This window comes from Colletes gigas, unplaced genomic scaffold (genome assembly GCF_013123115.1).
Source record: "Colletes gigas isolate AHSC1104 unplaced genomic scaffold, ASM1312311v1 Colletes_gigas_Sc00003, whole genome shotgun sequence".
Classification (NCBI taxonomy): Eukaryota; Metazoa; Arthropoda; class Insecta; order Hymenoptera; family Colletidae; genus Colletes; species Colletes gigas.
This window is the reverse complement of record NW_025106632.1, coordinates 2,832,034-2,855,055: the sequence shown is the minus strand read 5'-3', so window position 1 is coordinate 2,855,055 and position 23,022 is coordinate 2,832,034. Positions and strand designations below refer to the sequence as shown.

At 39.2% G+C, this 23,022-nt stretch overlaps 1 protein-coding gene across 1 annotated transcript; it reads left to right on the top strand.

Moving 5' to 3' along the window:
* The first annotated feature begins 328 nt into the window (after positions 1 to 328).
* LOC122404693 (CYFIP-related Rac1 interactor B) lies at positions 329 to 22,774 on the top strand. The gene is made up of 7 exons (XM_043408885.1): positions 329 to 912; positions 15,869 to 16,005; positions 16,163 to 16,387; positions 17,021 to 17,355; positions 18,816 to 18,895; positions 19,013 to 19,139; positions 19,429 to 22,774. Exons 2-7 carry the CDS (start codon positions 15,921 to 15,923, stop codon positions 19,564 to 19,566), a joined length of 990 nt encoding a protein of 329 aa, XP_043264820.1. The 5' UTR covers positions 329 to 912; positions 15,869 to 15,920; the 3' UTR covers positions 19,567 to 22,774.
* The last annotated feature ends 248 nt before the right edge of the window (positions 22,775 to 23,022 follow it).

Here is a 23,022-nt window from a genome sequence, read left to right as displayed (position 1 = left end):
AAATTGAAACGAGATGCCTGAAAGGCGCGTACGTATATTCGAATAAAAGATAATTTTAAACAGTTTTTAATTAAACGGTACAGTCTACGCGGTGCAACGAACAAAAGTTTCGATCGGAACGAGCAAAATATTTATCATTCATTCCCGACAACGCACTTAGTCACGATCCTAAGAGAAATCGCTAAAGAATGATTTACAGGATTGAAAATCCGTAGACTGCCGGAGAGACAGTGACGTGCCAAGAGTGGGGAGCACCAGCTGACTGCCTCTCGGTGAAACTGTCTCGTCGTTTGCTGCACGCCGTTGCTTTGACAGTGTTGTATCAACCTCCGGGAGAGTAAAGTCGTGTTCTCCCGCTTCATTAATCCACTCCTCTTTGTCAGAAGAAATACACACCGAAGTCCACTCGCTGTTTAAGTACAGGTTTCCGTACGAAAACTTTCGCGAGGTCTGTTCCCGATCGAATATCGTACTCGTTTGGAAACTTTCAAAATCGAGAAAGAGTCGAACGATTCGACAAAGGGAAGTATCGAAGTTTGCTAACCATCGAAATTCCAAGGACAGCGCCGTTAAAGGGCGGTAAAACAAATAGAACGCGTACGACAGTCACAACGGAGTCTTTATTGGGACATTCTACGAATTTGTGCGGCGTGTTGTGAGTGATAAAGCTTATCGTACCGCGGCAACCTGAGACCTTTCGTGTCAGCGAGGAGCAGATCGCTTTCTTTTTTCAAAAAGAGTGTCTCGGCGAAGGGTTGGTTCTTCCTGGATAACCGGAAGCGGGCATTTTAACGAACGAAGGGAGAACAATGTCGACACTTCAGAGCAACTTCCCTTGAAGCTCTCTCACGTTCCCGAAGATAATAATTCGGTCGTTGAGTCATGCTCCGCCTGCTTGCTCTTCGTCAAAAGGTAAATAACCCTTTTTTTTTTTGGCCAGCTATGTTTATAAAGAGTCGAGAGCAAGAAGCTCGCGAAGACACTCGTATTGCAAAACCGATTGCACGAACCACGGAAGATAACGAACATTTTAAACTTTGCTTTTAGAACGATTCAAAGTTAATTCGCGAAACGATGTTATATCGTGGATGCTACGAATATCACTTTCATAAAAGTTGCACAGAAAACTTTACGGGAATTAATTGCGTAAAGCGAAAGGCTAGGAAAGAAAATATGATTTGCAATTGCAAAATTATGTGCAGATTTCCTTCCCTAAACATTTATATCGGCAAATGCAGACTCAGATACTTTATCGATCAATCGTAAACATTGATATTACTGCATACGATAACATGTGTGATATTGGGAAAAAGATAGGCGAGGAATGTGAATTAATTGTGTATTTTATTATAGGTGTGCTTGAGAATATTATCAAGTACAGATTTTACGAAGTGGAATTTGAATATAGGATGGATCAACTAAAATTTTGATTATCGTCTACCCTCTAATATACGTCATCTTAATCGACCTGACACTCTATCTTGAGAAATATTGAAATTTGAATACTCGTCTTCTCCATATAATATTTGCACAGTGTCGCTGCGATATTAAACCATTATACAGGCTATATTATATGCAGTATATCCTGAGAAATTATCGCGGGCATGACAACTTTTCGGACAGATAGGTAAAATTCGCTATTATCTCTCTGGCTAGCTCGCCTTTGTTTACCTCGAAAACGAGAGTGAGATACACTGAAAGCGAACGAGAGACGTTTACCCGGTGCAACTAGTTCCAGCAAATAGTGGGGTAACTTAATGACAACCTTTCAGGAACTATCAAACTTTAAATTTTCTTTTTCTGAGGTTGCAAGTAGCCTTTAATATATAACAATTCTTTTTTTGTAAAAATGGATACCGGAAAATAAATACGTCTAAACCAAGTTTTTCAAACGCGTTCGAACGTTCAAATTGCACTACTTATTAATATGAAGCTTTAATTAGTACGCTATGGAAGGTAAACTTGCAGGTCACAAGAGCAAACTTTGAGCAAATATAATATATTAATCCGACGTTTCAGTTTACGTTGAAAACTTTCTTCGAGAATGCATGATTCAAAATTTAACACAATATTAAGCATTGTACGTTGCTTCATTTTAGATAAGATCTCTTTATCTAAGAAATATGTCTTTTGTGAGCAGAATGACCCGAGAAAAATGCAATTGCACTTTGCAACCGGTAAGAAACTCGTATTACACGATGGCAGAGGTCACTAAACCATATAAAATTTTCCTCTATAGCGTTCTGTGTCTTCATTTAGAACAGAGCTATAGCCTGGCCCAGTTACTAGAATTATCTTGAATACGTACACCTAATAATATGGGTAGTTTAAGCTTGAAAAGCTTTCGGAACACGTTGAATCAGTAAACATTCGTTCAGAGTTAACGGCCAATAGATTATTTTCAGAAGCTTATCAATGAAAATAGTTAAACGTTCTCATGAAATATCCATAAGAACGTTAGCAAGCAGTTTCGTAAAGGAGATGCAGACGTAACGGAGCTCGGGCAAAATGTTTGTTTTCGCTAAATTACGTATGAATTAATCTGTCGCGCGAGTGCACTCGCGCGGGCGTGCAATTCATTTCCGCGTGCAACTCAAGTGCGTATCAGGCCTTCAAAGAGACGAGGAGAGCCATTGCCGAAGAACCGAGAGAGAAATCTCTACGCCAGATGCACACGGTGCTGCTTTCACGTTGAAAACTTTTTATTGACTGACAAAGGAAACCGCGAAACTCGAGGCGAGCATAATAATTCGCGCGAGGCTGTGTGACGGCTCAATTTCATTCTCCGTTCTCCGTAATACCGATTTACCAGACGATTTTCCTCTTCAGTTTCCCGCCAGGGAGCTGCAAGATAAATTTATGAATTTTTTAAGAGGCAGGAAATTCGTTCCTCGGCACGCATCGTTGCCGACTATTTTTAATTACGACCAAGGACCCCGGCGTTTCCTTGAAAGTTTTCGTTTCTTTTTCGTATTTAAAGAATCGTTTGGTTTTAGTAACAACGAATTTGCTTGGATAAACGTTAATTTAATTTGTGCACCGACGATATCTCTTGTTACAAATTTACCACGATAATTTGTTCCAAATTTCTCGTTTATAATTTTGATGTTTCGATGCAGTCTACTTTGCCCAAAGAGAATTTTAGTTATTTCTAATTATCGAAGCGCGGAATATTCAGAGAAACGTTGGAAACGAATGTGGGGATCGAATAGATGCGCCAACAGCGCGCGACCCCGCTTTTCCTCGCGTTTTACTATTAATTGGTTCGTTTCAAATTATTATATATTTCATCGATAATCGATAATGAATATACGCGATCGGAGGGACCGAAAATATTATGTGTTTATAGAGCTTGCATGGACCGTAGAGAAATAAAAATACAGCGATTAAAAAATTATTTGAAATGCACTCTTAACTGAGTAGTATTCTCAGGATCGTTTTTAAGAATCCTGTATTAATTAACTCCGATATTTGTCATACGAAGCACATAAAACGATGTTAGGATACACGAGGGTAAAAGGGTAAAAATAATGAAAGGAATACTGTTTTTATCGTATACCTTATTGAGTTTCGAATATCGAACTAATCTCAAAGGGTGTGCGCTCTCTTTTTTTATCCCGTTCGCTATGAATCCACGGGCAGCGATACGTTATTAAATTATCGGGCCGCATTACTTGTGATCATGCCAGTCCTATCTATCGACCAATTAGCAACTAGGTCGCCCGCTCGTTTGTGGGGAACGAAAAAGGGAACCCGTGAATCAATCGTCGACGAAGAATTTGAACGATCTATCGATCCCCCGCGGTCCCGTTCGAAATTGAATTTATCGCAGCGAAAACTTAATTTACAAACACGCGTTCCTGCGTTTGATTAAACTATGTCGTTGCTTTTATTTTACGCGTCGGTTCGTACTAAGGCCAGCGTTTCAATTTTCTAAAAAAAGAAAAATTTTAAGTCTTTGTTGAAACCAGTTACACGACTACCGTCGTACGTTCGATGAATTATAAGTGGATGGTCGATTTTAAAAGAAATTTTGCTCAAATTACCTGTCGGGCTACTACCAGAATCTGAAGCGCGGTGAAAAAAATGTAATAGAATTTCTGCTAATTGCACCAGTGTCGCCGCTGAAATCGATTTTGCACCGTGCTACAAATATTCTTTTTTAAACCAATACTATCTTTTTTTTATGTAATATAAAACGTGGATGTTTGCACCGTGTTTAGCAGTAGATTGTAAATTTTTCTAATAAAATTTTATCAAGCGTCCGAAAGTACCCTTCTGGATTTGTAGCAATCTCGTGATAAGTTTGTGTTATTTCAGACTTTGAATAAATGTCTTTCGATGAAAATACGAAATAAACGCGGTATAAATAATCGATGAGAATTAGATGAGTTATCGGGGCGAATATAATGGAAATAACTGGGGGAGAGCGAATGGGATGACTGATTGGTGATGGATGATCGGTGTTGACGAATGACTAGCTGTACCTGCGACAGTGCGTGATAGTGCGTGGGCGATAATAAGCAGACAAGCACGCGGCTCGCACTCTGATCGGCAACTCTGTCAGGCGACAGTATTTTTACTGGAGCATACTCCGTTTTATCGATAAATACTTCCCGTGAATCGACAGAAATATTTTGAGAAATTACAAAACGAATATAGTAGAATACGTATAAAATTTACTCGACTCCGTGGAATAGCTTTTGACGCGGAACAGAACATTTCCGAATCTTCTGTCTGCACGAAGTCAGAACGAAGGACGCACCGAACAGAAAATAGGTATTGATTTTGACTGTGTAATAAAGTTGCCTGCATTCATTTACGAGATAACTACGGAGAATTCCATCGATCGGATTCCATTGGGTTGTTGGCTGTACCAAGTAGAAATTGATTCATGGAACGGTACTACGTGCATATCCGCGCATTCCAATAATAACCTGATTCGACACAGGACTTATTAATGTAGAAAAATTTTTACGTCATTCATTCGATCCGTTGAACGCTCGAACGGACAAGAAACATCAAATTTTTACGTTTGTATTACTTTCTATGCAATACGATCCACCGTGACGCGGATCTTATGATTAATTTAGATGTATTAATATGTAGAAGACGTTCTCAGTAATAAAAATACGATATTGTCGGTGAAACAGGTACAATGAATTACTCGCGGCACGCTCGAGTGATATAAAGTGGGATCCACGAGGATACTGTTAAATGTATTTCTTTCTACTTGATACAGAGTGACGGTCACGAGGGGAAAACCAGAGGCAGAGACACAGATTTTTAACGAATCAGACCTCGAATCGTAGATCTCGATCGATTATTAAAAATACACCATCGTTTGGGAATTAACTTCTCTCATTTTCGTGGTAAATTGTATGAAATATCCAGGCCCCAATAATTCAGTTTTTTTTGCCACGAGAGTCTATTCTTCTGATTTACAAATTATCGTTCGGCGTTCAGGACTCCGAAATCTCTGTTTTCAGCTTCATTTATCTCGCAAAATGAGTGACCGTATACGCCCAAAAGAGAAGCGTATCTTAAGCAGCTTATCGAGACTCACAGTTTGAGGTATGGCTCGTTAAAAGCAGGTTTTCACTTTTGGATACCTCTTAATTAGCAGAATTAGATTCTATTCCAATAAAATCGCGTCTAAATAATTACTAAAATAATCTGTAATACATAATGGTTGTAACAAGCTTTCGTTCTATTAAATCTCTATCTTCCAAGCTTTTATCCAATAAATATTCGTGATTTACGAAACGCAGAGTTGCTCGTTAACCACATAAAAATGCGGCCGACGCTGCTCTTTAATTAGGTTTCTTTATTCGGGCCCTTAATGTGCCGAAGCACCTATAAAAAATAAACCGAGTTCGAGCGTGGGCTCTTAATTCCAGACACTGAAGCGTGCTACCGACTTAACGCCTCATTGTTTTTACGAGGTCACTATATCCCTTCCGCCGATAATATAGAGGCTTTATCCGCGCGAGGAGCTTCATTTAAATAATTGAGTTTGTCGTTAGAAAGGATCGAATAGAATTTGTAAGGACAGGAACGAATTTCCGCAGCGCGCCTCGAGCATTACTTTGTCTAAATATCGTAGGCACTTCATTGTGAGTAAACACGAGTACAGACATTAACATCCTTCTATGGGATATCGCGAATAGGCGGATGTGGCGTGATCACGTGTGTGGAAAGCACTATCGCGCATGTGTAGCTCAGCTACCGTGACATAATGCTGTTTATCGTAAAAGCATAACAAAGAATATTCCTTCGTAAGTGAACGAACTACACGTCGATTCGAACTGGAAAAATGTAGCCTCGTTCTGTTATTTATTCGAACGTAAAGAAAGTTACGATTATTTACGAGTTTAATTCTCTGTAATTATAGTTTGCTCTTACAACGACAGGCTCGTTTGGTTCCTTTTACACGAGTTTCTTGTGTGTAGTTTCTCTTAAAACAACGAACTAGTATTTTATTTATGTGCAAAACTTTCTAGATAACGAAGACGTGGTCGTGCTTTGAATTATAATTTTGAAATACTGCAAGAAGCGCGTTAAATATTTCTTGCGTCGTAGCTATTAACTTTAAACGCGGCTAAAATTTTTGTAAACACACGTGTCGAGGAGCACTGCATTGAATTTTACCGCTCTCTCTTCTGTCGATAAGTATCGATCGTTTTGCAATTAATTGCTACCGTTCTCGAAACGATACGTTCCCTTTTTTCGCTTCATTTGTAATCAAGCTTGCATCCAGAAAGGTTTGTCAAAGCGAACGTGTATGCGAGCAGAGGGGGAATTTTACTCGGAGGTTTCCTGTCTTCGTCCGGGATATGACGATATCCCCTCTGATTGGCCAGTGGCGTAAGCAACCATAAAAATATCCGGGGTACGTGCGATTTCTGGCGTACACAACTGAGCTAAATAGCAGATTGCGTAATAACGAGATTTAATTTCTGACAGTTTGTTAAAATATTTCTGAACATTGCATCGAGAGCTGCCCGTTCGTTGCACAAAACAATTCTTGTATAAAATTTTTAACCGTCCGGTTGAACGCTGATTGCCAGTTAGCTCGGAATGGATCTAAAATTTTTTCCCGTCAGAAATATTTAATTTTGTCAAATTAACACCGACGAAACTAAATTTTCGCGATGCAAAGTACTTTATTTCTGGCTTGATTTTAATACAATCGTCTGGCTACAGAGTTTCGTGAAACAGCGTTACACATTCACGTGTACTTGTTAAGTAACGACATAACGACTACCAACACTTCATTAATTAAGCACGTGTTTGAAACTTTCTACCTGAGAGTATATTTCAATGCGACCGCGGGCGGAAAGAGCGCTCTTCCCTCAAATTTATGTAATTAAAAAAAGTCCACGGAAATAAATTCTTTCGAAATACCGTTTTCGTTCTCATCATTGTCGTGCGACAGTCTGCGGAAAATGAGCAGATCGCGTGAGAGACTTTCACGTCTTTCGCATTAGCTCGTATCACGTAACTGGTGTATCAAGCCACGAAATAGGAACTTGGATTTCGTTGATTCCGCCATACATATTTATACGCGAGGAAAAGTACGATAGATTAGGATCGATTGAAATAAATTTTGCCTAACATCCTCCTTTTCTCTCGAACATAGATCAACGTATCTTTCTCATTAGCCTTACGGTAGAATTCGGAGTAATTAAAATTCTCCTTCTGTGATTTCCAGTTTTTACAAACTCATCAAGCCGTTCTTTCATCCCGTTCGAGAAAAAACGGGAATGGTTCCAGTTCTTCTAATTGTTGGGGAAAAAAATGCTTCGAGCGCGCCATATTGTGCTTCGATCGAGCATGTTTGAATTATTGGACAGCTGCATACTATGTTTACCTGTATCCAAACGAGGGTTCCCTAATCCCATGACCCATGTAGCTGGATTTCTAACAACTCCAGGCACGATACTCAAAAGGGCAAACGGAACGTAATATTTGCTTCGTTTTATTTGTATATACGATTTAATAATGATGCAGTATATATTGTCTAATCTCACAATGCCTCGACCTCGTCGTTCATTTTTCGGAAAATCTGTTATCGTTGCGTCGTATCGTCGTCGGGTTATCGCGAGTCGTGTAAAAAAATTCTCAATGGAACGAGAGATCGGATGGAAACGTCGATTGCAATTTCCCATCGCCACTAAGCGAGCAGACCATCCTTCCGATCGGTAAATAAAGTATGTCAGAGCCTCCGTTTCTGGTACTCGAAATCGCTCGGTCCGAGTATGTACTTTCAGATAACATCGGAAATCCATAAGCGTCGCTTTAGAACTGCGAGTTTTATGACGCGACGTCTGATCGGCCCGTCAAACAAATCTAGCGTAATGATTTCAAACGATTTAATTGGCTCGTAGTGCAAAGGTGTCGATCCGATGATATTAAACGTCGAATTATCGATGGAAATCAATTGATTAATTGATAACCGGCAACCGTACGTTGGAAGATATTTTCGTTAATTTTATTCGATGCTATTATATCGATCGATTCGATTAAAACTTTCTTCTCTTCTAACAGAGCGAAATTAGTTTCGGAGCGCAACATCGCACTTTATAACTGTTCATTTTTAATTCGACGCGTTATTGATTTTTATATGGAGGTTACGGTATAATGTAAGTTGCGGTCATTTCCTCTTCCCATCGTTGCTACTAACGCTTTTAATTAATTTGCCTCGTTCTTAAGGAGGCCAGGGCTATCAAAGAATATCGTGTACCGCGTATGATTAATTGATGTCATTATATTTTGCAGCTAGGAAACGTCCTGTCGAGCTTTGAAAATTTTGATCAAATTAAAATACAAACCGAGGAACGGTATACGAAGCATTTCAAGATTGTTTGGTATTCCGTAAGTAATCAGATATCTTATTTTTGGCAATGGCTTCAGGAAACGTAAGATGAAATATATATTTAGCTCGAACGTCGAGCAAGTGGACTTCCTACTGCTGGTAGAGTCATTAATAATCTCTTACTAAATACGATGTCATCAACTTTGAAACACTGTTGTTACGACGAGTGCTTATTTCGATTGTCGCTCGCAGTAACGGCAATCTATCCGAACGTAAATTACTACGTTCGAGTTTCACCGAAATTATTTGGAGGCACGGTAGCTGATGTTACATACAAGAGTTAATTTTGGAGATTCTAGGAATTCAATAGGAAAAATATTGCAAGAGTGTATCTAATGTAATTTAAAACGTTGTTGAACCCCTTTTAGCGATTAAATGCGATTGCTACGCAAATGTGTCGCGATTATTTTTGCGTGCACGAACGAAGTCACAGCCAGAGACCCGCGCAGAGAGCAAAAAGTTGTGTAAATTTGACTTCGCTCGCGGCTGCTGAAGTATTTATTCCGCGATTTCCGTCTGGCATTAAAAACGTGAAAGCACCACGTAAATGATCTTGTAAAAACACAACTTTGAGCAAGTGCTCCTTGCATCTCGAAATTTCTGAAAATTGTTTTACGTTATTAATTGCTCTATCAAAAGTCAGCTATTAAGAAACGATATAACTCCGCTATTTTTTCGCGTTTTTGGCGATACGCCCGCGCGATGTAACGGACCGGCTGCCAGACGGCGGTTTTCATGATCGTCGGCTATTATATTTCCATAAAAAACGAGTTATTTTCGTTGAAAAATGACATAAGAGAAATCGTGACTGGCTCTTACGGTCTTGTTTCAAATAAGGTTGTCGCACAATTAGAGTTTCGACGCGGTAGACTTCAAGTCTAATGGCACCGGTGGTTATATACCACTCAATTCTCGGTAAAGCTAATAATCAACGACAGTTAACAGACCGAATACATTGACCTTCTTTCAACAAAGAAATTACGTGACATCCTGAAAGAGAGGAAACTATTTACTACCGTGGTTTGTGTAATTTCTTTGCGTAATATTTCTTTCGAAGTAAACGTTCCGGATGAAAGTCGCGCATACCTGTATCAAAATAAAGGCACGCTGCACGAGCCATCGCCACTCTCTGTTCGAGTGTCCCAGAAAATACTTATTTCCCATCGAAATAAAATATTTTTTTAATCCCGGTGGGATTAAACGAATCGAAGTTCGCACGCAATATTTTTCTGGGGCACCAGGACGTTAATGGATGCAAATTTAAAAACGATACACGCGTTCTGGGCGCTCCTCCCCTCCCTTGCATGCCCGCACGGTTCCGTAATTAATTTGCCTAGTTGTTAAGCAGGTCAAAGCCACGGAAGGAATAGTATGCCGGGTTTAGAGATCGCCCAGGAGCTGGCATGTGTTACCATATCGTGCGTGTGCGATTCGACGTGTCCCCCTAAGACACAGAGAGGCGTAGTTACGTGCTTCGCTGGTATTTAAGCTACGTACGAACACACTTGCCTTATTAAGCACGCACGGTGCGGCGTGTTGCGACTTGCCAGCCGCGGACGAGTGGTGCTTGCGCTTAAAGAGACGTTACAAGGCTATGCCTTCACGTTCTATGCACACTGTACTCGGAATGAGAAGTGTCGTTAACGATATCCTCCACCGTGTCGAACGCAATGACGTTCGCAAACTGCACGGATCCTGCGCGTTGAATAACCGCGGAACGGGATATTTACTCCGATCGGAGCAGCTTCGTTCAACAACTTCGATCGTATTCGAATTCGGTACACTCCTTATGGTTCATGTGTACGATATAATGACGTTTAATCGGCTCATCGTTTCGTTCAAGCAAATCATCCGGGTGATTACTTGATTTTTAGAGATAGAAAAATATGTTTCTATTTGTAATTTCATCCCTCGATCTCGAGCTGAGAAAAAATACGCGTGCCCAACTTTCGTCTGGTTCATAAAGTTTCATTAAAATCGGTGTCAGACACTTCCCGGATGCTCCTCTTAAGTGTAACCGTTGCAAGGACAATACCGTTCAAGAATGATATTATATATTTAGTCTATAACAAGGTGGCAGCAAGTAAATGGCAGTAAATGTCGCCAAGTTACAAAATATGCAGCGACAGCGGACTAGACGTTCGAGCAGAATTAGAAGAAAAATTGATTTTATTTTCACTTTTATTCGAAGACAACTTGGAAGATACTCCATTCCCTCGAAAAAAAAAAGTTGGTGACCTTAGTGTTCCTGACGCTTCCACTTGGAGCCAAAAATCTGGCAGCAAGTGATGTCCCTCTTAAAAGCAAACGACTTCTGCTGGAAGCAGTTTTTTCTATCTCTAAAAATAAACGAGTTATTCAGGTGGTCTGTTTTAAGTATCTTGTCCAATATAGGCCAGTTGTCATAGGCTGGTTTCTTCGCGGTTGTTGGCCATGCCGCCCCCTTCTAATTTTATGGAGCACGGAGGATGCTTGATGCTTGGGTCGCGATATTCTACGTTTAAAATTGTTGATGCTTAGACAGATATTTACTATTAAAAGTCTTGTTAGTACCGAAGAAAGTATGCTTTTCTCGCACGCTGATCTTTCAAAGTTACAGCATCGAATAAATTAAAATTTTTTTCGATAAAAAATTGTTGTTATTTCCGGTTGGAAAATATGTACACTGTAATAACGTTAATGCGTTGTTTTCTTCGAGCCGATAAGTATCTCGATGCTTATGGACGGTAGTGTAAATGAGGTGACAAGAAATATCTGTGCGAGCAATTCTCGTAATGGCGAGGGAAAGAAAAGTACCACTTAAGACTTAATTCGACCCATAACATAGCTCGTGGATTATGACTTACGTATACGCGTGCGTATATGTAAGTCATCGGTAGCAGACTAATCGTCATCATTGTTCGTTTGTTCGTCGTCGTAGTGTTGAAATTAAGGTTAACCGAAGGAAAGGGGAACTGAAGAGTATCGAGGGTTATGGTGGGAGGTGTGGTGAGGGTCTAAATTGATTTGCTGGAATTGATGTACAAAAAGGTCTTTCATGGCCGTCGATTATCTTCCCCCCCGCGGTTTCCGACGATTATCCAATACTGGTCTTGTAAGAGGTGCAAAATCTTGACACCGTCACGATATTTAAACAGTGCGTCGCAGAAGCGAATATTTCCTCACCTTCGAACAATTTGTAACAGTGCAACGATTCGATCCTGTCGACAAAACTTTTATCGCCTCGCGCTACGCTTGCTTTTCAGTTTACGCAACGATTTACGTCATTAACGTAGGTGCGTGTGTATAAGTAATGTAAAACAAATACTGGACCGTTATCGATTTTTTTAATGTTAATAAAAGCTTTCGCTCTGACACGTTCGATGTCAGGGTTATCGCCGGTGAGTGACGTTGTTTGTATATAATTATAATCGCGGCAGTGGATAATTTAATAAAATCAAACTGCGCGTGGTTCGCTCTTGATAGTAAAGAAAACACGAAAATAAGTTTATCAACAAATTTTTGGAAAACGTATCTGCGAACATGCTCTCAAATTCGATTAAAACTATTTATTGTTATTATAAACCATACGCGATCGTGTCTTTGCAAAATACTATGAACTTTTACGATTTAAGGTTATTCTACCGTGTAAATTTCAAATGAATGCATAAAGTTCGTTCGGTGTAACGGTACTTTAGCGATTTTATCGGAAAACTGGGATAAAATTAGGATAGTTATCCGTCTCGTTGACTGCTGTTTTAGTGTCCAATAAATATTATAGATCATTTCCCTCTTGATATAATATCTGTGCATCGCGTTACTTTGTAATTCTTAAAACTGAGTTATATTTGGAATTCAAATAATCGTGAGTTCGTATTTCTATTTTAAAAAATGTTTATTCTATACAAAAGAAGCCATTTAAATTCATTTGAAAGCATATTGACAATTTTATCGTTTATTCGACAGTTTATCGAGTCAATCAATTTTTGTTCATTGACGAGGATGCTAATCGAGGGCGTTAGAAATTCAAATTGAACCCGATTAAATCAGCCAGCAAATCAATCGCATTTGAAATTCGAATATTAAATGTAATTTCAATGTCATATTTTTATCCTGCGAACGTTAACCTATAAAGGTAGCGAACCAGACGTTCCCAGAAAGGCTACGTAAACATTAACGCGATTAATTCCCCGTAACTCGGTCAACCTCGACGATATTGTTCACCCTTTCGAGTTTCATTTTGACCGTTACCGGCGACCCGTTGGTCTACGAAAAAAAAAGTATACACCGCCTCACGGGTGACTTGGCCACGAGTTCCTCAGACGTTCTAAATTTATAATTGTATTTTGAACTACGACCTACGCCACCGTGGCGACGCGAGCACTCCCGTGTAACCAGCGATGGACATTTCGATACGCATATTTGCAATTCAGATGCGGCTGAATATTTAAAAAATATATTACTTGATATGCGCATACGAATTTCACGCATTATTAACGCACATGCTTGGAATGTTAAAATCAGTTCGTGTTCGCTTTCAGTTGCCCCGGCAATTGATTTCCTTTTAACTTCGTGAATTTTTTCATAATAATTTTCGCGTTCTCTAGAATTTGCAAAATATCTAACATCAGTCTAAGCAAATAGTCTATGGAATCGTATTCCAGGTAAAATAGTTACTTTCGATAATTTCCCGCCAACCGTTCCGAAACCGAGCTCGTTTAATATTCCAAAATGTCCGCTCGCAAAGTAATACTTAATGAACACGGTTTTACCGAACGAAGTTCGGGGGTGACAGTTAAACGATCGAACCGTAAAATATTCATCGTGTCGGTAAAGTATTGGACGAATTAAATGGCGATTGGAAACGGTTCCTGGTCTGTTGATTCGACGATCGACACACGCTGTCGCAATAAAAGATGCCGAAACGTTCGTCGGTTGTAAATAGTAGGCAGCAGCGTCGCCTCGAGGGTAAACGGGGAAACTAACCCCATTGATTTTTCGCGCGAACGTGCCGCCGCCACTGTCGTTTACCAAATAAGGAGAGGGCTCGAACCGCGCCACTAGACAACGCAACCCCCTGCGAACAGCAACATGGCCGACCGTTGAATGACAGTTGTTGCACTCACCTCGGATACTTGTTGACCATCCCCCGGACTTGGACGTGCACCTGTCAGCGTCATGTATTCGCGTCGTCGTTCGCGATTACGCCGGGTCTCCGACACGGTGAGTTCGCGAGAAGCAATTTCGCAAACGACCCGGCGAAATCATCGAGTCCGCTATCCTTTCTTCGACCTTCGCGTAAGAATCCCCAGTGACTATTTCGGATTTTCTTTATTTCGACCCTCCGACGAATCGATCAACCGAGCGCGTAAATCTTTTGGTGCGTTTTATTTCGAGTCAGGCCGAAAAACACAGGCGGTGCGATTCCAGGCTAAAACAGTCTCGGTGAGGTTTGTTTATGTGATTGATCACGATAGGCTCATGCCTGCCGCGAGAATGTTGTTTCGTTATTTTGCACGGAAGCAATGATCGTTACGGCGTCTCCGGCAAGATATTTTCGAGATCGTATGGTTTCTGCATCGAATCACCGTTGGAATTTTCCAATGTAAATGTTTATTCTAACCGTCCCGCGGTACGTAGTTATTTTCGTTTGCGTTTCGACGGTTGGACGAGAGGCGTAATCAGGCTTGAAATAATTATGAGTATGTTTCTGTTTTCGTTAATGATTCGAAACGGAGAGAAGGTGCTCGAACCGACGTGAAATTTGTTGGTTATGCGAGCGAAAGGTACGACGTTTATTTTGAATGAATAAGAAAGGGAAGAATCTAGGAAGGAAAACCAAGTTAAAAAGTGTTAATGAGCCTCTTGTTAATCGTATCGTCGACGCTGTCTCGATCAAAGGAAAGAAATGAGACACGTGATGTTCCACATTGTGTTACGCGGAATAATATTATTTAAGGCTCCAAGAACAAATTTCCTCGAAGAATGCCAACCAGTCGGCGAATTTATGCGGTTCAAAGTGACGAGAGAAGTTCGTTAGCAGGACACACGTATCCCTTCTAAAAATAACGAAGACATTCGCCGGTACATTGAAATCTCTCGGTGCACAATTTTAGATCTAGCGATCTCGATCGTTGTCCCCTCACGTGTGACGAGTTCTCAGTGAGTTTTCAGCGTTTATCAAGACTTTATCGCTGCCCTATATCATCGATCATAGACACATTATCTGATAAATATAGGAAAATATTTCTTTGCTATCGTTAAAACTGATTCACAGTGAACTATTCTGACAGTGAAACGAACGGTTAATCATAATTCCTGTTTTCGTGATTAAATGTTTCTATTCTCGTTAATTTCAAACATTATCTGTTTCTTAAAGGCATTTATCATTCTAATTTTTAAAATGTGTCAAAGTATGCTATTATTTAAAGTTCCAACCGACCAGCTTCTATATCCCCGTTGTGAAAAGTTTAGAGGGATGAGATATCTGAAAAACCGGACGAACTTTCGAGATCGATTGAATACGCGCGGAGGATGATAGTCCTCGATGTAGTTTATCGTTTCAGGTGAGGTCAGCGCAGATTAGTTTCGCGGGTTGAAATTATCAGAAGGTTCGTCCCTCGTTCACGAGTTCGCGGAATTCATTCGTTCTACATATACGTACATATACAGGCACACGCGTCGTTTGTCTGGAATTAACGCTTCGACATGTACGCGCGGATCGGCTTAGGGATCGGGCCAGAAAATTCAAATTCCGTTCTGCAGTCGAGCAGTGACGACGCGTACTCGAAGTGGAAAGCCAACTCTACTCGAATCGCGACTTTTTGCAATCGGTTTTGGCACTCGCTTTCATAGTTTCCCAATTTTCCTTAATTTTGTCCCCTATCAGTTTTTTATAAACGATATTTTGTTGGGAGGGAGTAAAATCTAACGAGTATCGAGATTCTTTTAAAACACGTTACGAGTTGATAATATCGTTAACAGATTCTGTGTATTTTGTTTCACATCTAGATGCCTTTCACATTGTAAATAAAATATCATCGAAGAAAGCCTCAGACCGAAGATGGGCAAGCTTCTGAGTCTTCTGGCTCGAGACGAGTCTACCTGTTGCACGCCTCAAAAATATGACGTCTTTTTGGATTTCGAAAGTAAGTTTGACGGGTGTACGTTCGCGCCAAGTTTCTTTTGAAATTTGTTCTTTTATCTTGGTGAATATTCCATTGAAATTATACGCCTCGAAAGAGTCCACGACGAATTTATTTGAAAGGCTAGCGAATAATAACTGTGGCTTTTATTGGATTCTAGACGCACAGCCCTCCGACATAGAACGGGAGACCTTTGAAGCGGTGCAAAGAGTTCTGAAAAATTCAGAATCTATCTTGGAGGAGATTCAGTGCTACAAAGGGGCTGGGAAGGAAATCAGAGAGGCGATTTCGGCGCCCACGGAAGAGTGTCAGCGAAAAGCCTATCTGACCGTTGCCCCTCTTGTTGCAAAGTTGAAAAGATTCTATGAATTTTCATTAGAACTCGGTGAGTGTTCCGTGATGAATAAAACTTCCGTATTCATAGTTTGCACGTGTTTAGCGAACGGACAAATTTTATTAACCACGTTCCACGCGGGAATTCAAAGTATTTAGAGTATTACGCGTTCGACCAACAAACTCTATCGGTTTGTAGTTATTTTAAATCGAGCCGAGGGTTTCCACGCGCGAACTATCCGAGCGAATTCTCGGAACAGAGCTTCCGTATTTCCAAGTAGAAACGTAGCCGAGCGTCTATTTTCAATTACGGTGTCAGTTACTAGAAGCAAATAAAAACGTAGGAGTTTAAATGTCGATATTGGTTCAGCAACGTGTTGCGAGGGTTTATTGTTTAGTCTGAGTATTCCTGTATACGCGATGATCGAAAATCCAATATCGCTGCATCGGCGTACGCGAAACTTTCGACCGTTTATGAACTTTGGATGAATTTATTGCCATTATTTGAAATAACACGGAAACTACCGAAGCGTTGTGAAAACTCCAGTCGGTTCATAATGTGATAGAAAAAAATAAAAATAAAACGTGCAATTAATAATTACAGTAACGGCGAAAGAAAGGATTACTTTATAATTTTTAAAGAATTCAACGCGTTTATTTACGATGAACATTTTGCCATTTTCAGAAAGGGTGGTGCCGAAGATTCTGGGTCAGTTGTGTTCGGGGAATCTCTCCCCGACACAGCATCTTGAGACCCAGCAAGCTTTGGTGAAACAGCTGGCCGAAATATTGGAGTTTGTTTTGAAATTCGACGAACACAAAATGAAAACTCCCGCTATTCAGAATGATTTTAGTTATTATCGAAGGACGTTGACCAGAGCATCCCTGACGCGGCAGGACAATGTTGAGAAGGACCTCGTGGTAGGGAATGAGCTTGCCAACCGAATGTCCTTATTTTACGCCCACGCGACACCCATGCTTCGCGTTCTGAGTCACGCGACCATTACTTTCTTGATGGACGTAAGTGGTATCTCTTCTCTTCTTTCTACTTACTTATCTTTACTCCGTCGCCGACAATTATTGATCCGACTAGACGCAAACAAAGAAATTCTGGACACAATGCACTCTTATCGCCTGAATTTCGAACTTTATCTCGCTAAGAAACTGTTCCCAAACGTCTCTTCGTTCGCGTTAATGTTTCCATCGAATTTTAATTAATACCAAATATCGTAAAAATACTTTCTTCTAACCAGTAAGTACACAAATATTTTTTGGAGCAAGAATTAATAACTAAAGAATTTTTTTTGTCAAACGTCTTCGCGTAAAATTCGTGAAAATGCATTATACGATGTTACAATAAGAACTCGTTAGTTACGCACGAGTTATCCCCACCACTTCCTGGAATTGACGAGCGAGAGATCATTCAGGCTACTTGCTTTCGAGGAGGCTGCGAAAAATTAAATTTTTATTTCATATGCAACTTTTTTCCAATAAAAATTAATTCAAACGCAACCTTATTGGAATTACTATGGACAATGGATACATTTTTGCTTGCTTTGAAATATCCTTATCGAGGTCTTGTTTGCGCTCAACTTTATCAGGCAGATTTTCGTTCGTAAAAGCCCTCTCATCGAAATTAAACAAAAATGATAAAAAATTCATTCTTTCACACGTCGGAACGATGATTCACCGTCTGTCAACAGCGTGTGCAGATAGCCAAGTTACAAATATCGAATTTTGTCAAAAATCTAGTTTGTTTTCGCGAGTAAGTAAACACGAATGGAACTATAATGAATGGAAGAGACCTTTGGAAACACTTTAGTATTGGCTAGAAACGAATTTATCCGTTACAATGGTATTGAACGGACGGCATTGCCACGGCGGAGCCTATTCTTCATGCATATGTATATCTACAGCTTTATATTCTGCACGACAGACACCCTGCTTTATGTACTGTATCGTAGTCAATAATTCACTTTCCCCCATTTATCGAAGATTCATTTCATTTTGGACAGGAATATTGCGTTTACTTTATGCAAACGTTAAACACGAGCTTCGATCAACAGCGTGACGAAACGCGAGCAAAAGAGTTCGATACAAATAATGACGCGCACCGGAGTAGAAAATTAGCTATTGCGCGAAATGATTCACAGTACAACAATTCTCGGTACATTTATCGGAATAATAGACGGCGGATCCGTTCAAATTGCATCGACGATATTTTAATTGGTATCGTAAAGGAAGTGTCTCATTTCGTTCGACCCAACTACAAATACATATTTTTCATTCCTTAATTATTAACTCTTTGTTTCAAAAAATATTATATCGCGTATGGGAATTAGAATACTAAAAGAATCGGTGCTTTAAATAGGATTCATTTTTTCCAAATCATTGTTTTTATTGCTTCGTTATCATTTGATATTTTCGTTTCGTTGCATTATTATTTCTATTAAGCAAAGAACGTTGTGTATTTATTTCAGAACGAAGACGTAGCACGCGAAAATATCACGGAAACTCTTGGTACCATGGCCAAAGTTTGTTTACGCATGTTGGAAAATCCGTAAGTAAACTTTTAATCCATAAGTTAAGAAGACGTTCGCATTACTGGAGGGGCGGAAAGTTTTGAACGAAAAAGTTCATAGTTGTGCTTTAAGCTGAATTATGTAATTCTTCTTAGAAATCTCCTGGCGCAATTCCAACGGGAGGAGACTCAACTCTTTGTATTGAGAGTGATGGTGGGGTTAGTGATCCTTTATGATCACGTTCATCCCCAAGGTGCCTTTGTTAAGGGTTCGAATGTTGATGTGAGTACACTTCATTGATTATAAACTCGAACGATTATCGAAAGGGATATATTCTGTTGACGTCAGTTGTTAAATTATTCCAAGAACCTATTTAAAAATAGTCTAAATATATCATAGTACGAGGGATCAAACTAAAATATCACCGTATCAATATTTATATCGGAATAAAAATAACGGCAGATATAGATAAGTGTATAGTGCGCTGTATATAATTTTAGTGCGTCGAAGAAAATAAATAAATGTTCACCCTCGTGTGTTTTATTGGTAACGCTGTGATGTAAATTCGCAGGTTAAAGGCTGTGTGAAGTTATTGAAGGATCAGCCACCTTGCAAGAGCGAGGGACTCCTGAACGCTCTTCGTTACACCACCAAGCACCTGAACGAGGAGAACACACCGAAAAACATAAAAAACCTGCTTGCCGCATGATTACCAAAACAGCGCGGTTGCTGTATCAGAAGTTGAGACAGCTGGTAGCTGATCTAGAATCTGAACGAGCGATGCATTCTTTTTGTAGCGCCACGAGGACGCCGAAGAAGATATCCTCACGTGTTCACGTGACACAAGCAATCTCCTGTTCCTGATCGTGGCTGGGTGGTGGACCACAAAAGTGTCTTTCGTACCGAGTCTAAAGCTGCCCGAAAACTGCCGACTTCTAAAGAAAAAAAAGAAACCTTTGACGATACGAGAAGGTAGGAGACCGTGAGAAGAAGGACGCGACACGACTGATCATCGGAGGAATTGCTGATTTCGTTCGTTGCGATGCTTTTATTGCCGCCGCGAACGCGCGCATTTAGGAATTATTACAAAGTAACGCATTACTCTTCTTACCCACTTCGATTATTATTGATCATTGCTATTATTATTACTATTAATTGGAATTTTTGATGTTCGTTCGAGCTATCTACGGTCACCGAAGTATTATTGTTCCAACAAACATCACTTATTAATATTATTGCTCTCCCGACGGGGGCGCGTTAATTAGAGCATATCAGTAGCGTATTTTAGGGTAATTTCGATTGCGGTAATTGGCCGTGTGTTACGATGAGAGGTTTAATAACGTTGTAGATATTGCGAAGATTTTTAGCTCTTGTTTTCTTTGTTGAACGGTTGTCATCGGACGAAGGGACGATCAAGAGGAATTGTTACGAATAATGGAATGGATATTGAACGGAATCGAGAATCGGGGACGACTAAACATTTACTTTGTTTCGGTGAATTTAACGAAATTTTTGCAATAGCCAATTCCTTTTATGATTCCATCACAGTTGCGACCGATGTTCTTCTGTCTGTGAGTAATTTCTGCGTGATAGAGAATCGAGAACCAAAGACACTACTACCGACGTACATCGCCGCTTTTGTTATGCATTTATTATTGCAGTATTTTCGATAAGAGCGTTATTTATATCGCCAGCGAAGAAAGTCGCGCGACGTAATCACGCGGTACTGGGCAAATTGCCGTTGTTTCCGTAATGGCAAATTCACACGTGAACAATATCTATCCTCGCGCTGGCATTCGCGTTGTAATCACTTTTTCTAAGTGCACATTCAAAGACTTTGAAGCGTACGAGACCGATTTACAACATAGATTTCCTTGTATCAAGACTTTTACTATTTCTATCCAGTGTTATCAAATTGTATTTTACAGGGTGTCCCATTGGAAACGGACGCTTAAGTATCGCCTCTGTTTTTTACGATAATGAAATTTTCTTTTCTTCGATTACTTTTCACAAAGTTTTCAAGAAATAGAATTGTCAAAAATAATGAAGATATTTAGTTTAAATGTCCTGCATTTCCGTACGACACCCGGTATTATAATAATTGCAAAAGCTGTCTTGTTCTCAATTAATTCGAATGGTCGAAATGCATTGATTATTTTTACAATGAAGAAATTGTTCAGTTTTAAACGATAATCATAATTGTCAGAACACTGCCGATAATGAAATATATCGAAGTAAAACTTTCACGAACATCCATGATCTCATATTATATTTTGTATTCAGCGTTGGAAAAACTTCGAAGATAGATCAAGACAGTTTTTTGATGGAATTTTTTACATCTTAGTTATAGTTTGAACATTTTCAGTGATATTTATTATAACAGTATTGTTGTTGCTTTCACGTATAACCAATTGTGGATGAATTTTTTATCTTTACCGTATAATTACATATACCTTTTGATACTGTTTTATGGGATAGGCTGACTATGCAAACTATTTTCCTTCAAACGTTTCGATTGTTCGTCTTTGACTTCGTAGTTTGTTTCGTTCTTTTATACATAGAAACGATATTATAACAGAACCACATTTAATCACCAAAATAGCGATTGCTCGTATTCGAATTAATTTGAATGAGTTTGTAACAAACGTTAGTTTAGGAGAATACTAATATATTGCACTTCACTCGTTTTTAAACTGCTACGTTTACGCACGATTATTTCAGTATTAAGATCAAATGGAAATAATAAGGGAGTTCTTTTTAAAATTTTTATCAGACAATTGCGAATCAGAGTAAAAAAAAATTATAAGCTATATAAAAGGGTCACGTTAAGTACTCTATTAATATATTTGATTTTTGAATATTTCGTATAATCATACGCTTCCCTCGTTTGTCTTCCACCTACAATAAAACCTTGATCATTGCAGGGAACTAGGCCGAAAAATTCTCAAGTATCGAGATTCTTGCAATGATCGAGGTCGCCGATCTAGTACAGAGCCTCACATACCCAATATACTTTCAGTAGCTACGATTATTCCTATCTTTTAATGCCTTGTCTTCCACGTGTCGACACGATACAACGAACGAGGTTCTCGTGCAGTTATCGAGGTTGCATTTATCGAGGTTCTACTATATTTCTGATTGTGCTCCTTCCGACAGCTCTTTCAAAGACGATCAATCGAAGTTTTGTCTTATTGATAACAGCAAGAGGAAAAATCGTATACTCGATTAAAGGATTCCGAATTCCGACGTTCAGCGAATCGTAAGATAAAAAATGTTACGAATTTAGTTACGGAAATATATCGACGTTTACAATCACGTTAAAACATCGGAGCTCGAAGCGTACTTCGATCTGAAACTTTAGGAGCATCGTTCGTATAAAAAAGAAAGAAAAAGGTCAAGAATGAATCGCGCAAATTTCGTAAACGGAATTTATTGTTAAGTATTATACGGATATCCTGAGAAACACAGTTTCCAAAATGTAAATCGAGAAAAATTCTACGTATAAGAGAACCTGTGTGTGATGAAAAATATTTCATACGAAACAGTTTTTTTGTTTACTTACATACGAACACGAAACATAACTGTATTGCATTTATTTGCCATTAACTTCCTGCGAACGTTAATTTAATCATTTGTCTGATTTGTGAAAAATGGACACTGAAATTTTAGTTGCATTGTAAATATTTCTTTATGTAAATATACTCGCTTTACTTGCAGCCGAATCTAACCATTTTTAAAAGGTTGCAAGATTTTGTTACATTTTGAATTAACTTTCTATATGCTGGAGTAACAGTTACGTTCTGTATAGAAGTTTGATTTTGAGTATATTTGCATTTCAGTGAAACTTACGATTAATATTTTAAGATTCAAGTTCTAGATTATCTTACAGACATTGTTATTTGGAAATGAAACTGTAGACACCCAAAGTTAATAAAATACATTATATAAATATCTGGTATTTAGTGATACTATTCGTACGTGTGTAAATAAAAAGTTAAAATTTGTAAATTGAAGGTAAGCAATTACAAAACCAAAACGAAACGAATTTCCGTTAAATGAAAAGTCTAATCTCTACCTTCTCGGTGATTGGAAATTCAATGCAACATTCAAACACAGACGAGATATACGAATAGATCTTTCACCCAATGTATTTTTTCGGCCCATT

What these genes read in the sequence shown, in the direction of transcription:
- LOC122404693 (XM_043408885.1), top strand. Translation starts at nt 15,921, where the DNA reads ATGGGCAAGCTTCTGAGTCTTCTGGCTCGAGACGAGTCTACCTGTTGC. An exon ending in CGTCTTTTTGGATTTCGAAA is followed by an intron (nt 16,006 to 16,162) that starts GTAAGTTTGACG and finishes ATTGGATTCTAG; the next exon opens with ACGCACAGCCCTCCGACATA. An exon ending in TTACGCATGTTGGAAAATCC is followed by an intron (nt 18,896 to 19,012) that starts GTAAGTAAACTT and finishes AATTCTTCTTAG; the next exon opens with AAATCTCCTGGCGCAATTCC.